Source organism: Mirounga angustirostris, unplaced genomic scaffold (assembly GCF_029215605.1).
Source record: "Mirounga angustirostris isolate CCGP_5_RB_7025 unplaced genomic scaffold, mMirAng1.0.hap1 SCAF_1, whole genome shotgun sequence".
Lineage (NCBI taxonomy): Eukaryota > Metazoa > Chordata > Mammalia > Carnivora > Phocidae > Mirounga > Mirounga angustirostris.
This window is the reverse complement of record NW_026991709.1, coordinates 78769509-78785280: the sequence shown is the minus strand read 5'-3', so window position 1 is coordinate 78785280 and position 15772 is coordinate 78769509. Positions and strand designations below refer to the sequence as shown.

The 15772-nt window shown below is 47.1% G+C and overlaps 1 protein-coding gene across 4 annotated transcripts in view; it reads right to left on the bottom strand.

Annotated features, from left to right (window-relative positions):
- MASP1 (MBL associated serine protease 1) overlaps positions 1-15772 on the bottom strand; it is a 64532-nt gene that overhangs the window by 17495 nt on the left and 31265 nt on the right. For 3 of the 4 annotated variants that reach the window (XM_064582825.1, XM_045903176.3, XM_045903175.3), the window contains 6 exons: positions 14245-14441; positions 12623-12770; positions 11203-11321; positions 10180-10258; positions 3763-3900; positions 2857-2931 (listed from right to left, as the gene is read on the bottom strand). In XM_064582825.1, the coding sequence (XP_064438895.1) occupies positions 2857-2931; positions 3763-3900; positions 10180-10258; positions 11203-11321; positions 12623-12770; positions 14245-14441 (756 nt within the window). Of the gene's footprint in view, positions 1-2856; positions 2932-3762; positions 3901-4523; positions 7729-10179; positions 10259-11202; positions 11322-12622; positions 12771-14244; positions 14442-15772 lie in introns of those variants that run through there. The other variant, XR_008505026.2, reaches the window with a different exon arrangement.

Here is a 15772-nt window from a genome sequence, read left to right as displayed (position 1 = left end):
TAGGAGGTAAGCCTGGTGTGAGTATGGGCTTCTTCCTGGTTGCAAATAGCCAGGCTATACTCTTTGGTCCTGGATACTTTCAATGATCCTTTAAAGACCAAGGAACATTTAAATTTTCTTGGCAACTTTGGGAGGTCAGGTTTTCAGCAATCTAATGCTTTTCAGATGTTCTTCCTCCTGATGCCAAAGGTTTCTTACATGATCCTTAGGCACCCTGTCATTCCCACCAGGCCAGATGTGAGCTGGCCTTTGCTAACTTTCTGTGGCCTGGTCTTCCAGAGTGGAAGGCCAGGCTCTTAGTTACAAGCCACAGCCTATGAGGTGACATCTCAAGGCGATCTGTGACTGGCCCTGCACAATAGCTCATTTAGTGCTGAAAGGCCCTCATCTGGTGAGGGCCAGGCCTGTGGCTGAGTCCATGTTTCCAACAAAGCCAGCACTGAATGGTGCCTTTTGCCAGTGTCAGAGCTGGGGAAGCTTGGAGAACCACTAATTTACAGATACAGAAATCGAGGTTCAGAGAAGGCAGGTGACATACTCAAAGTCATTAGTGACAGAGCCAGAAGAAGAGCCCATTTCTTCTAACTCTTGCTTCATTTTCTCCACTAAAGTTTTTCTTCTTGATATGCTTTTGTCCTTTCAAGAGGTTGAATGATGCAACAAGCTTTGAGAGAGCTCATTGAAATGAGGCCATTCTTTTTGGTTGCTACCATTCTCCATCCAGTCTTTCCTAGAACAAAGGTGTCTTCTTGAAAACCTAGAGCTTCAGCTGTGCTGAAGCCAGATTTGGGCTCTAGAGCACTGGAGGTACTGAGAGAGGGCCCTTGAAACAAAAATGTGATATTGTATAATTCTGGGTCCATGAGGATGGCATGAAACACAATCAGAGTCAAGAACGTCTCAGCATTGCTTGTGCTGATATCAAAGTCTTCGCTTCACCTTCCAGCTCTGCCCCTAACTCTGTGGGTAGCCTTGGGAAAATCATTGCATCTCACTGATCCTCAGTTTTCTCACATGTAAAATGAAGGGCAAATAATATTTGCTTAATAAGGTTCCCTGGAAAGGTGGATATTATGATGCTAGATAAAACGGCTTTCCCCTTTCTGGCTTGCTTCTGTGTTCAATTTTGATGTTTTAGGAGGAAAGACTTTAGAAATCTCTGGCATGGTCCAATGGTGAACCATGGTTCTTCCCAATGCCAGGTATTAAAAGAATTTCATGACTCCCTGTATCTAAGATGCTTTGTATAAATATAGAGGATGATGACCGTTAAGGGTCATAGAATGTTACGGATCACCTTGTCCTGCTCCCTCACTTCTTAGGTATGGAATCCTAGCCTCAGAGAGGTGAGATTACTTACCAAAGATCACAATAAGAGAATGATAGCACCAGGACTAGGACCCAAACCCCTGACTCCCAGCTCAATGCCTCTTCCCCTTCCAGAGGTTGCAACATGGCTGCCCAGGACGAAATCTGCCTGAAATGCTTTTTCCTTTGGCCCACATGGTATTTTAGCAAAATGGGAATTAGATTTTCCAGTTTGCCACAGCTCCACCATTCCCTATCTTCTCTGAGGGTTCACCAACTGTGCCCTCGAATGTGCTCCAGACTAAGCCTAAATGAGATGATGGGAATCAGCAGAGTATGAGTGGCTTGACCTTTCCTCTGCTCCACCTCCTCCAAGTTCTCTCTTGGGCATAAAGCCCTCCCAAGTGAAGTCTTCCTAACCAGTCCTCACCCCTCCACTCCCAGACTATCACACGCAGTGAATTCCTCCTTCTCTAGGATCTCATAGCCACTGTGATGGCCAACATGGAATGCTAACATTTTCTTTGGTTCTTGAGGACAGTGGCAGACAACTCCATAGTCTTTCCATTTTAACATCTAAATCTAACATCTAGAAGCTTACTGAGTGGATATTGATGGTTACTAAAATGTACCATTCAGATAATACACTTAGTTTTCCCAACACTCTAATTCATAAAATGCAAATGCCACCCGACGTTTAACTACACGGCAAAGCTCATGCTTTGCTGCTTTTCCAGTGAACATGCAGATGGGATCAGCATCGATCCCCAGTGCTGCTCTGAATGGTTGTGTCTTTCAATTAATTCTGCTTGATTAATTAAATCAATTCTGCTATTCTTGCTTTTATTACAAGTATAAATATCTGTGCCATGACTATTAATTTTTTGGGGTGTGGATTATTTGTTTCACCCTACAGTGTGCATTTGAGGCTATAATTTTCTAGTAAGTCGATTTGAATGTAAGTGTGCCCTATGATTGCAATGCAAATCACCCATACTTTTAATGCTAAAGCAAATATCTACAAAATGTCCCCCAAATCTCTATGCATAGTGACACTTTCTATTACCACAAAATTCTTTTTTCATCTTAAAATGGGGTCAGTAGGTGAGCCATAGAATTGTAGCAGTCAGTAAGACTTGAACAGGTTGCTCTTTGGAAGAACTTCTTACTCTGTCCTATACTTATTTGTTATTTGTCTTACATTGTTCGTCTCCCCTACAGCACAGTGAGTGCTTGAGGACAGGATGGCCACATTCCTAATTTTCCTGGTGCACAGCGGGTGCACACACAAACCGTTGGAGGGAAAGCCTGGTGGGAAGGGAGCAGAACTGCAGAGAAAGGAGACAGGAAGGCTCTTGGTGTGATAGCACAGGCTGAATATAGAAGCTGGTTGGTTTGCAAAAGTGTGAGGTTGGGCGTCTCTATCCTTGGCTCTCTGAGATATCTTTTAACAAAGAACCAAAGCATCATGGTCCCCATCCCCACTCATCAACAGCCAGAGCACCTTGGATGGGAGACCTGGAGGCAGAGGACTTGAGAGTCAGGTACCTGGCAGGCATGTGGGCTGGCTTCTCCCCAGTACTTCATTCATCCAGACTCCTTGGGCGGAACAGGTATATATACCTGGGTGAGTGAAAAAAGGTGGGAGAAGAGGGAGAAAGGGTTGATTTGTAGCACGTGGAAAATAGATCTGGGTTCCTAATTCTATGGTGGACCACTGCACGTCTTCCAAATGGTCTCTCTGATGCCATTCTCTTTAAGCCAGTCCTCCCTGCAACCTGAAGGATCTTTCTAAAATGGAAATCTATGCTTTCCCTCTGCTCAGAATCACCAATGGCTCCCCATTGCCCTCAAAAACAAACAGCACACTCTTCAGCAGGGTACCTGAAGCTGTGCACAATCAGACTCCTGCCCGGGGCAGGGGGTGCTCCTCCCTCTGCCCCCTCGCCCCCCCCAGCCGGCCCTTCCTCCCCCTCAGGCACCAGGTCCCCCAGAGTTCTTTGTGGCACACTTGCCTTCTCTCCTTTCCCCGCTTAATAAACTTTTTAAGAAACCACACTAGTGTCCACCATCTTGTCTGAGTCTTACATTAGCTTTGTGAATTATACCGCTGCTCCCCTCTTGGAAAGTGAGGATTGGAAGCTTAGAGAACTTGGAAGAATTTTCTTAGTACCAGTCTGTGGTGGAGGCAGAGCTGGAGGGCTTTGCCATCTCCCTGAGGGTTCCTTGTCTGCCAGGGCCTTGGGTGTGCATGTGAGGGTACTGGGGTGCCCTGTGGCCTAACCCCTGGGACATCAGCCTGAGGCAGGGAGAGGTGAGGCATGCCGCCTAATGTTTCTCCTCCCAATTCCTCCCACACTTCAGCCAGTGGTCTGGCTGCTGCAGCCCCCGGTCCAACCCTGAGACCCAAATGGTGTGAGGCGGGAACGTGCTGGCTTAGCATGGACGGCTCACCTGTGATATTGTGGAGCATCTTATAGTACGGCTGTTGGCAGGAGTACTGGATCTCAGATTTATATGTGGTAAGGTTGTTCCTGGTGGAGAAGGTGATCAGCCCATGTTTCAGCTCTGCTGGGGCTCCACAGTCTGCAACTGAGAAAAGAGAGTGACACCCCCAATTAACCTTTGCTCTCCTTCTTGGGGCCATATGGTGGGTCCATCTCACACAGATGTGCAGGTTGTGCACTGCACACACCTGCAGAGAGCAATGCTATAGTCTGTGAGAATGGTACAGGGCCTGTGCATTCTGGATTGTCTGCCTTGGGGTGGTGCTGCTTTTGGGGTCTCTCCCATCCACTGTGGCACTACCGTGTGGCCAACTCACCTGGCCTGGTGTCAACTCCAGGGAAGGGGCAGGACTACTGAGATTTAAGCAGACCCCAGACTTTCCCCCACAGAGCCCTTTCCTTGACTTCCAGTTCTATTACGCAATCCTCTTAGTCTCTCCTGTCTAAGCACGAGGCCTCCAGCTCAGCGAAAAAACTCTGGTTGACACAAACAGAAGAATCTTCAGTTCTTCCTGACCGAACACATGCTGAGTAAGAGCAGTTAATGTGCTCACACTGGTGCTTGGCATACAAAAACCAAATCAAACAGAAAGAAAGCAGCTCCTGCGTGAGTACAGGACCCTACCCTGCTGGCTCTCCATAGGCATCTTGCTTGGTCACAGAAGGCGGGAGGTGAGATCTGGGGTAGACTAAGTTTCCATTATTCACCTGCTTATGTTCTCCAATTGCTGGGGGCTGGATGTTGGGCCTCGCTGTAGGATGCCTGCTCCTCAGAGGTGGTCTTAGGGGCATCGCCAGCACAGAGTCCAGCATGAGTCTGTCAGAAGCCAAGTCACAGGCTGAGGCCCCCATTTGTCAGGGCCTCTTCGGGAGCCTCCTTTAGGGGGTGGTGTTCACTTCTAAGGAAATCTTCATCTTAGGTCTAACAGGCTATGCCAGAGTTGAAGAATCATAGTAGAATCATGGAACTTTTTAGTTGATAAGGAACCCCAAGGCAGACAATCCAGAATATCATTTTAACTTTACAGATGAGCTCAGAGAGGAGACTTGGCTGGCCTAAGGTCACACAGCGAGTTACAATCAGAAAACTAGACCTGACTTTAAACCCAGTGTTCTTTTAAGAAAACCAACCGACAGTTCTTAAGGATCTGTTTTCTACTTAAAATGGCTTAAAATCAATATTAACTGGGTAATGATGGACATTAGCTAATAATCTCCTGGTTATTTCAGAGGACAGTATTCCAAAAAGAAGAATTTCCAGTTTCCCCCTCCTTGGGACACAGAGAGAAGGCAATTTGCCCTTGAGATGCTACCCAGAAATTGTAGTTTTTAAATTTAGAACTCTAAATTCATCATTTTGATTGAATAAAGAGTTACCTAATCTAAAACAGAGTTGACTGCAAGGCCCTCCATTGTGGAGGAGAGGGGTGAAGGCTGAGAGTAAAACAGGTGCCTCCTATCCACAAGGAATGCAAAAGCCAAGAGGACTGGTTAATCTTTGGTCTTGACCTCTAATCCCCTTGGACAAATCGTTCCTATTCATTTTGATGACCCAAAAATGGAGACACTCTACCACACTGTGTGAGTGAGAGTCAGCACTAGGATCACAAGAGGCGATAATAGCTATTATTTAAAGCCATAACACAGTTTTAAATGTATTTTCTTGCTGAGCCTCAAAGCAGATTTTTCTTCCTTTTTTAGGAAATGCCATTGACTGGTGCCTGGATCTTGGTATTACTCTTGTCTCTCCTAACGTTGGCCTAGCAGTTCATTTTGCCTAGAGTATTCTCTGAACCTAATACCTAGTTCCAGGGGGAGGAATTGCAGGGTTGGCCTTGGACACGGCTACCTGGTCAGGCTACTGAGAGCCTGTTACTTGGCCAGCAAGGGTGGGGAGTTATTTCCTGAGTAGAGGGCCTGCTTTCCTATCACTCCAGAGAAGTAACTTTGCTTTCCTATCACTCCAGAGAAGTAACCCTATAGCCAGATAGAGGTGAGAAGTGGTATAAAATAGAAGGTCGCTTCAGCTTGGGTATGGTGAGTGGGGGTGGTATGATTCTACTCCCAAGTCTACTGTGGCAGGTGAACGGCCATGTCTCTCTGGGACCTGGGGACGACTTCCCTTTCCGAGGGGCCTTGAGCCCTGGCACAATCAAAGATGCTACACCCAGAGGCCGCTTCCTCAGCTGGTCTCGCTTCTTTGCTTTAGGAAGGGTCTCACCCTTTCCCTAACGTTCCCTCTGGCCAATTCCACACCTTGGAATCAAAATGTCCTTTATGTTTCCATTCCTTTGGCCTCCCTTTCTCCTCATTCTCTGGGATGGGATACACCACCCCACATTCTGTCTCTGCTGTCATCTCTGGCTGACGTTTATTTTCCTTCAGACACATCTTTCTTGACCCGCCATCCTGAGTGTGCTCTGCCACAATCCGGGGCTTCCTGGAGAAGGACACACCATGGGCTCCCCCCGGCCCTCCGGCCTCAGGGACGGCCCCCTACCCCAGCGCCTCTTGGTCCCCGCCCTCGGTGCACCTGAGCTCCAGCATCACAGAGCCCTCACTGTGCCGCTTCCTCACCTGCTTCCCCCACACCGGAACCCCTGGGGTCCATGCTCTGGCCACCCTGAGGCCTTGATCAAACACTGCTTCTTCTTGAGAGTCTTTTTGCAGTCTTCTAATTGGATAGGACTGCCTCCTCCTTTCTCCTTACAGAGGCCTCTATTCATATTCATCTCTCTGACACATTTATCTTACGTTGCCCGGTATTGCCATTATTGGGGTCCATATCAAATCTTCTGCCTAAATTAGGATTCCCTCTATCTCACTGAGTACAATATCTGTTACACTTTGGGGACATAACCATACTGATTGAACTGATGCTCATCTTTACTGCCCACCTCCTCTCTGCTCTCAGGGGCACCCCTGCCCTAGGCTAGCACCACAATCTATGCACCTGCCATCACCCACCCTTGCAGGGTTCTGTCTGCATCAAGAGCCCATGTAATCACCACACAGACTGAGTAGTCACAGTGTAATGCACGGCTTCTCTGATATGTCTATTCCGGTTTTGTTCAGGCTGAAGCAGAGGTTCCCACCGCCACTACAGAGCCCTTTATCGTGGGACCCAGTGATGTCCCACTGCACCAAAGCTGAGGACTGCTGCTTTTGAGGGTGAGACCTCTTTTGAAACCTTTAATCAGCGAGTTTTCAGAAATGCAAGATTGTAAGCCCCGGCCCAGAGGAAAGAACCTCTGATAATGCACTTTCAGCCCCGGGTTAGGTGCAGGTGGAATAGAAACTTTCATGGATGAGACTATGTCTAGGTTTCCTACAAAACCCATGCTCTATGAGTTATTGTTAGTTTCACCTACTCCTGGTTGTTAGAAAGTAGCCACAGATAAAAATATTAAAGTCATCAAGTCACAGGCCTTCTGGCCCATTTCAGCTTCAAGTGTGGAGTGGATTAGGAGCCAGGGCCCACTTTGACCTGGTCAGCCTAGGGGCATGTGGTTGTATATGAAATCTTGGGTCTCTAGGACCAAAGTCATTTGTCCTTTGAGAAGAGTACTGTCCACTTGGAGGTGCTACAAAAAAAAAAAAAAAAAAAAAAATCCCCCTTGTCCTTTCATTATTTTCCAGCGTACTGATTCAATGATGAGTGAGCCCTCCAGTGGAGAATTGTCCTTTACACAGCAGTTTCAACTGCTTGACTGTGTTGCCTGGTTCAGCATCCACACTAATCCGCACAGAAAGTGGAAATGGAGTGTTGGCGGGGTGGGGAGGGGTGCAGTAGTTCTGGGACCCCAGGGTCTTGTGAGTGGTCCATTCCTGGACGTCTGTACTCTGTGGGGTCCTGTCATTCACTCTGTCTCTTGCTCTGACCCGAGTTCGTTCTCCTCATCCATTTCGGTTTCTGCCACCAGGGTGAAGTTCAAAGAAGGGTCAGGAGGTGCAGGGAAAGGAAGCAGAGAGAGGAAGAGAGAGAGAGAAAAAGAAGAGAAAGAGAAAAATTAGCAAGCAAAGCAGAAACAGTTCATGCAGGAAATACAGAAATCGCTCCACTAGACTGATGAAGAATGCAGTTGAGGTACAGCCGGTGTGGGTGACAGTTTGGGATTGTGGAATTTGTACCATTCTGAGAATTTGCACAGTCACAAGGCCTGGCTCATGAGGATTACAGCATCTGCCCCTGGAGCAAGCTTTGTATTCATCTGGTCCAAACCTTCATTTGGCACACGGCATGCAGGGTGGAGCAGGACTTGTCTTGGGTCACCGTGGCAAGGTGGAGGCAGGGTCGGGACAACAACCCATAATTTCCACTTCCTGTTCCAGTGCAAGTGACTTCACCACACATGCACACTTCCTGTCTGTTCCCCACCTCTTTCCCACAATCCCCAGGGACTTGAAATTTCTCAGTCTTGCTCATCTCTGCACCTCCCTTAGGACCCAGCCCATGCCTGGGGCAGAGAGATGCTTAGTAAGAACCTGCTCAGTGAATGAGCAGAGCCACCAGGAATGTCTGAATGGGGATTCTAATAATCGTAATCTGGGCTATCCTGGAAGAACTAGGTCATATTCAGGAGAAAAAAAAACCCCTCTTTTCTTTAGTACAAAATGACAGGCATTCTTTTGTATACTAACGTAAGTTGCATAAAATGGTACCATCAAATACGGTAGTGTGTTACTCTTATCAGCTCTTCTGTTACAATAAAAAAAGTGTGCATGCTTTATTAGAGGGAAAATTATTATTAAAGTTTTCTACCTCCCAAAAGCATGAACGAGAGAAACCAAACCACTGCCTAATGGGGGGTGGGTGGAGAAAGGAGCTTTTATTGGGCTTTCATTTATTCCTGGTTGGTCCACAGGTATGATATGTACAGTAACTCAATTGCTCCTTCGAAGAATCAAGAATGCAGGAAACTGAGGCCAAAAGTCTGAGTACATTGCTTGGGAACATTCACCTGGTTGAGTCTGGATTTGATCTAGAACTTCCTGACTTTAAAAATATCCTGTCCTCCACACACCACATTCTCTTTTCCTTCCTCCTTCAGAATGCCCCCTTGCTTTGCCCTGCACAGTGCTTTTCTTCCCACAGAACTTAGTTACAGCACTACACGTGAGCAACGTGTCGGACGAGGTGGTGGATGTGTCTCCTAGCATTTGAGTTCCTCAGTCTCTGGACCTTGTCATTTCTATCTGAATTCCCTATAGGCATCCAGTAAATGTTTGCTGAAGCCATAAGATGCCCCCCTTTCCCACACTGTGCTCTGACTCCAGCCACATCATCATGTTAAAAAAGAAAAATTAAAAAGCAAGAATATTCTCCAAAACTCTGCCTGGGATTTGCCTAAAGACAGTTCACCCTGACATTGTCCCCCTGGGGCTGTGGGAGTGAATCTGTCTGCTTATGGAATTTGAGCCTTTTAGAAGAAGGGACAAGGACACCACTCCACAGTTTATATGTAGTCATGGGGCCGGGCGGGACCAACCCTAACTCTTGACTTCTCACCTCTCCATCCTAAAGCCAATCCCCCCCTTTCCCCTTCTCTTCCTTCCCTTGCCATCACCACACCTCCCTTCCTCACTGCTGCCATAATGAATTTCCTAAAACGGTGGTCTTTACAAGTCTCGAACCAGAACTACCTGGATAAGGGAACAGGGTGGTGGCTGGTAATCTATATTTTTACAATGCTCACTAAGTGATTTACATGGACTACATTATTGGAGAGACACCTCAATATATTCTAGAGTATTAAAGCTAGTTCAACTTTTTATTTTCCATTTGAGGTGAAGGATCTTGTCCATGGTCGCAGGGTGGGTTAGGAGCAGAGCCAATGCAAGAACTCTGGGTCTCAAGAGCCCATGCAGAGCTGTGTCCCCTGCTTTACACATACCCACTGCACTGACCTCACAGCCTTTCCTGACAGGCCTTAAATCATGAGCTGTTCCAGAAACCTTAGTGGGTATGGCTGATGGCCACATGGAGACTGGCAAGGTCACTGAGCTCTGGGCACTGGTGCTGAAATAGTTTCCTGAATTAGCAATTGCCAGAGCTACTTTGAAACCTGGGGACAAGCTACTTATTCCTGTAGCAAGTGTGGCAACCTGTCTGTAGACAGAGGTGAATTAGCATTTAGGAAGTAAACTGGGACCAACAAAAAGTTTCTTTTGGAAGCTTGATGTCTTATTGCTCAAAGAAACACTAATAGCCTTTTGGTCCAGCCCTCATGTGTTTACTGAATTCCTGCTGCCACCCCTCCTTGAGCACACCTGTCAGGTTTTCACCCTTGTGTGGTCTCTGGTTGGAACCCACCAGTGCTAGGGAGCTCATTATCCTTATCATAGACCAATTTTGTTTTCTTACTTTTACAGGTGGGAATCCTGTTACTCCACGTCCCATCCTTCAGACACTCAATCTGGAATGTATCCATCTCCACATTATCCTAGGAAGAAACATGAAGAAGATATGGCAAGAAGGAGGAGGGGTGGGCTCGGTGGTTGTTTCCCAGTATAACCAGCTCAAATTCCAAACCCAGTTGTCCTTGACTGAGATTTGCCAACCATGGGCCTCCAAGGTCAAGCTTGATGATAAGGAAAAGGGAGATGCTGAATTCATAGTACCCTTTCCTACTGTGGAGAGGGGCAAGGACTGTGTGGAAGAAAGGGCTTGGACAACTGTCTGGGAGGGGAAGCTTTTACCCCTGACTCCCGTTCTAGAGTAGTGCCTCTCAAATATGAGTAGGCATCAGTATCTTTTGCAGACTGCTGGGCCCCACCCCCAGAGTTTCTGATTCAGTGGGTCTGGCTTGGAGAGCATGGTTTGCATTTCTAATAAGTGATGTGATGCTGTGGTGGGGACCCCACGTGGAAGCCCATTCCTTGAGAGCCTTCCTCTAGTTTGGCTCACACTGGACTCACCTGGGTAACATAACAGAAAAAACAATCACTGACCCCGCCCAGAGATTCTGCTTAAATTCATCTCAAGTGTGGGGCCTGGGAGGTGATTTTGTATTATTTTTAAATTAGACAGGTGATTCCTAGGAGAGTGAGCAATGTCTGTCTGCCACCTCTAAAATCTCCACTTCCTGTCCCAGTTTCCCCCAGTAAGCCTGATAGATGAACTTTGTTAAGGTTGTTTGTCCTTTGTCCTTTGTTTTTGAAATTCAAATCAGCCCAAGACTTCTGTGCCATTTCCAGATGTGAAAATCTGGGATGCACGCTTTGGATTTTCAGACGACTGAATTTCCGGAACACGTTGGAGGTTTATGGGGAAGTTAGCGAATACTGTGGTGGGATCATGACAAGTTCTGGAAGCCCATCTGCCTCGGGAGGCACTGGAGCATTTCTCTGGCCTGGTGGCTCTTCCTCCCCCAGCAGCACCCTGTACCTTCAGCACTTTGTAGCCTGCGTCACAGCTGATGAGCACCTGGTCTTTGAAGGAATACGTGGTTTGCAGGGGCTCGATTTTCCCGTGGACAGGAGGCTCTGGCTCTGGGCACTCGTTCCCTGATGGGAGCAATGAAAGAATGGTGGGCAAGAAAACAAGGAGAAGTCTGCAGCAGGTGGCCAGCCCCCGCAGTTCAAGGTGTGTTGCAGGGGAAACCCACAGAACTGGGTGTTGGGGGCCTGCACCTTCTAGGCTGTGAAGACTTATTCTGGAACGTTGAGCAGGAGACTTTCCAACTTGGACCTCTAGTTCCTCATCTGTAAAATGCGGTGGTTGGTCAGATGATTTCATCACGACCATGCATTAAATGTCATTGAGTGCAACCCTTGTCTGAGGCTGCCTTTACAACATCTTCCATAGTAGACATCAACCACCTATTTGCATTCCTATAGGGACAGGGAGCTCAATACCTCCCAAACCTATACCTTTCTTACTGGACTCCTCAGGAACGGTGTTTTCCTATTCAACCAAAATCTATATCCTTGTAATTTGCTCTCATGGGGCAGAGCTTGTCTTCTTGGGCTGCTCAGGATGACTCTAATCGCTCTTTCTCCCCAAGACCATTCTTCCAAGTGTTAGAGAGATTGTGACCATATGCCTCTGAGCTCTCCCTTCCAAAGGCTACGTTGGACAGGATTCCCAGGCTGAGTCTATCCCTGACATTTTTTCCTGGGCAAACTCTCTGTTAACAGTCTCTTCATTCCCTTCCCTAGAACTTGACACCAATGTGATAATGCAGGCAAGGCCAGGATTCCAGACCAGGATCTATGAGCTGGATTAGCCACTCCCAGCACCCTCTTCTTCTGAGGCTTACTGCAGACTCCTGGGGCAAATGACTCTATCAGGGTTTGGGGCAGAACTGGCTGCCTTGGGGTACTGGGGAATGAGGCCTGTGAATGCTGCCAGTCCGGGGCTACAGGAGTCAAACCGCCATGATGAAACATTATGCGCTACAGGCCCACACTCAAATTCTTGCCCGAGGCTTGGAGAAGGCTCAGTTGGGAGGGTTCTCTCTAGGCCCAATGAATCAGAGTGAGAGTAGAATTCAGGAAATAAGGTGGGTTTGTTTGTTTGTTTGTTGTTTTTTAAATCTCCTTATGTGATTCAGAAGTGTAGTAAGTTTGAAAACTATGTCTAGTCTAAACCCACCATTATTGCTGTCCTTGCCCCCCTTTTATGGATGGGAAACTGAGTCAGGAGAGAGAATGTACCTGGTTCCACCTCCTCTGTAGCAGAGCTGGGGGGGGTCCTGCCACATCCCCAGAGGAGTCCCAGGCCTGCACCCCTCATCCCTCAGCTATTGCCCCACAAGGGCTGAGCACAGTGACCAAGCATGACCCACGGAGAGAGGCCGTGTTACCTGTCGCCCTGTATGAGAGCCTCCAGCCCCGGTTCTCCCCTGAGTTGTCGCTGCGGAATAGGATCTGGACGCTGTGGCTCTGGGTATTGATGGGTTCTGGTGCTCTCTCTCCACAGAAGGGCCCCAAAACTTTTGGACCAGCTTTAATCTGTGAGGGGCAAGGTAGAGAAAAAGGGTCACATCTGAGCAGTGGTGGCAGCTGCTGGGACCATCTCTATACTACACCCTGGTTTTCTGGAAGTCTCCATGTGAACCCATAGTATTCACTCATATTTTTAGTGGCATTACCATTCACCAAACAGTTCCATTGCCACTCTCTCATTTAGAGATTACAATAGTCTTGGAAGTGGATGAGGCAGGCTAATAACCCTCTGCTCAAAGATGAATATTCTATGACTCAGAAAGGGACAGAGCCCTGTCCAGGTGCATAGGATAGAAAAGGTCTCGCTCTCAAAGAACCTGCAGTCTAGTCGAGGATGGCAAGGATGGGGGGGTGGTGGGACTGACAATAAATAACAAGCAAAATAATTACATGTTGTGGCAAGAATTATAAAAATAAACAGGACGGTATATACATATAAATATATGCTATATATTTATAATTTATGTAATAAAATCTAAGTAACCTATCTAACTCATTATTTATATAATAGATTACACTTCATTTATTTTTTAATAAAACTTTAAATAGGTGGTCACGAATGGCTTCTTTGAGGAGGTGACATTGGAACTGAGACATAAGGAGGAGGGGAGAATACTTTCCAGGGAGAGAAAACAGCATATGTAAAGGTCAAGGTCAAAGGTGGGAAAGGGCTCAGCAAGTATTAAGAACACAAAGGAAGCCAGAGTGGCTGAAACAGAGGGCGTACCATAGCATGAGGTAGGAAAGACAGGCAAGCGCCACATTGTGTTGAGGAATTACATTTACTTCCAAGAGCAATCCTGAATTAATATGGCTTTTATAAAGATCAGCCTCGATGCCATGGAGAGCAGACTATGTAGGGCAAGGGTGGAAGCAAGAAAACCAGTTGGAAGCTTTGCAGCGGAGATAATGGGGTTTAGCCTAGGATGGAGTCAGTGGGGAATGGAGGGAAGGAAGTAGGCACTATTAGCTGATCTGGATTTCCTGACTCTCAGGCCCAGGTCCTCTAACTCTTTTTCTTTCCATCTCCAAGGACCAGGACTTCTGAACCTCACCTGGTGACTTCTACAATCCTGGGTGATATCTCCATCTTATCACCCTTATTGTGGATGGGGGAAAAAGTGAAGCCCCATGAGGTTAAACGCCTGGAGAAGGCTCACAGCAATGCTCCTGGGATACTGCGTATGGTAGGCAGAATTCTAAGATGGTCCCTGTGACCTTCACCTTCCCTGTGACCATCACTTCATGATGATGTCAATTAACATGGCAAAGGGGATTTTACAGGTGGCCAAGGAGTTAGTGTCAATCAGGGAAGATCCCCTAGGCTGGATCTGATTAAGCTGGTGATGCTATTTTAAGTAAATAGATGCTATTTTGGGAAGCAAGCAGCTTGGTCCCCTATCCTGGGAGAAGGTAGAGGGCCAAGAATATCAATTTTCCCAATTCAGCCAAGATTTCCCAGCATCCATTGTAGGCTTACCTTGATGTAGTCATAGGGACAGGACACCTCGGGATGATCCTCAATGTCGAAAATGTCCTCGAACTGCAGACTGACCATGAAACCCTCCTCTAACTCTATCGTGTAGAAGCATTCTGAGCTCTTAGGATAAGGGTTGGGGAAGTCCGGGCTGGTGATCACGCCGGTCCTCTGGGTAAAGAGGTTGTCACTGCATTCCACTGTGGGAAACATACCAGAGCAAAGTGGCACATCAGAACCATGGCCACAGCAACCCCTCCCTTATCTGTTACTGTACAATTTTTCCCACTGCTCCTGAGAGGCAATCAGGGAAGGCATCACTATCCCCATTTTACGGATGGGTAGACTGAAGTTCAGGGAGAAGTAATTTATCCAAGATCACACACCTAGTAATTTTCAGAGTCAAGACTCAAAGGCTGTAAGTGTGATAAGCCTTCTTATCAGATTCTCTGGTATTGGTGAGGGGGCAGGAGAGGTCTGAGATGGAAAGGTTTTGAGATGGAGTGGTAGGGGGAGACATCTGGACCTCCTATGTCTTGTTCTCCCCTCAGCCCAGGACTCCATTGTCTGTTCAAAGTCTTCCTGATCCCTCATCCAACACAGGACCCTCACACATACCCTCACTCTCTGGCCCCTGGACTTGCTGTTTCTCCTCTTGCTGCTGACAACTACCTGATATTATGCAATATATTTGCTGGTGGATTTTCTTGCCCCCACTAGATTGTATGTTCCCTGAGTTCAAGGATTCTGCTTTGTTCCCCACTGTAGCTGCAACAAGGACCCAGTGTCCTGGGATCCTGGCCATGGCTTAGCCCTGCAAAGACCCTTTATTGGGCACAAAACCTTTCTCTTTGGGCTGACCCATCCTAGATCTGGGATATCAATCCTTTCTAAGCCCCTGTTATTGTGCTCATTTGCAAGTGACAAAATTGGTTCAGAGAGGGGGCAGGGCTAACGTGAAGTCCTATAGCTGTGAGCTTCAGAGCATGGTTAGGAGAGGGCTTTTGAATCCTCATCTGTTTTCATTTCCTACCTCAAGCACTCTCTGGGGGGTGACATTGCCCCCATGGGGGCTAAAATTGTTTGGGGAGGTTACTCTTTTTATGCATAATACACAGATGGACAGAGTACATAAACTCATTTATAGTATTATCTGTGGTATTAAAATTTCACAGATAGGGGAAATTAGGAAGATAATGTTTAAAAAGGCTCCTGGAGGCAGAGGAGAAACTGAAAACAAAGATTGAGAAGCTCTGCTCATTCTTAGCTCCCCCTGTACTTAACATGTAGTAGATACTCAGTCAACACCTACTGAATGAAAACCATGGAAAATATAGCCCTCTTGAAGAAAACTTCTGTATATGCCTGCTTTATAATGATGAGTCACATGAGGGTTTTATTCAGAAGCAAGGGAAGTATTTGAAGGAGGAAGGAAAGGAAGCCTTGTTTCCAGCCTTGCTCTCCTCCAATGATCCCCTAGTCGGCTTCCAAGTGACACTCCTAAAACGCAGATCCTTACCCTGTAGTCATC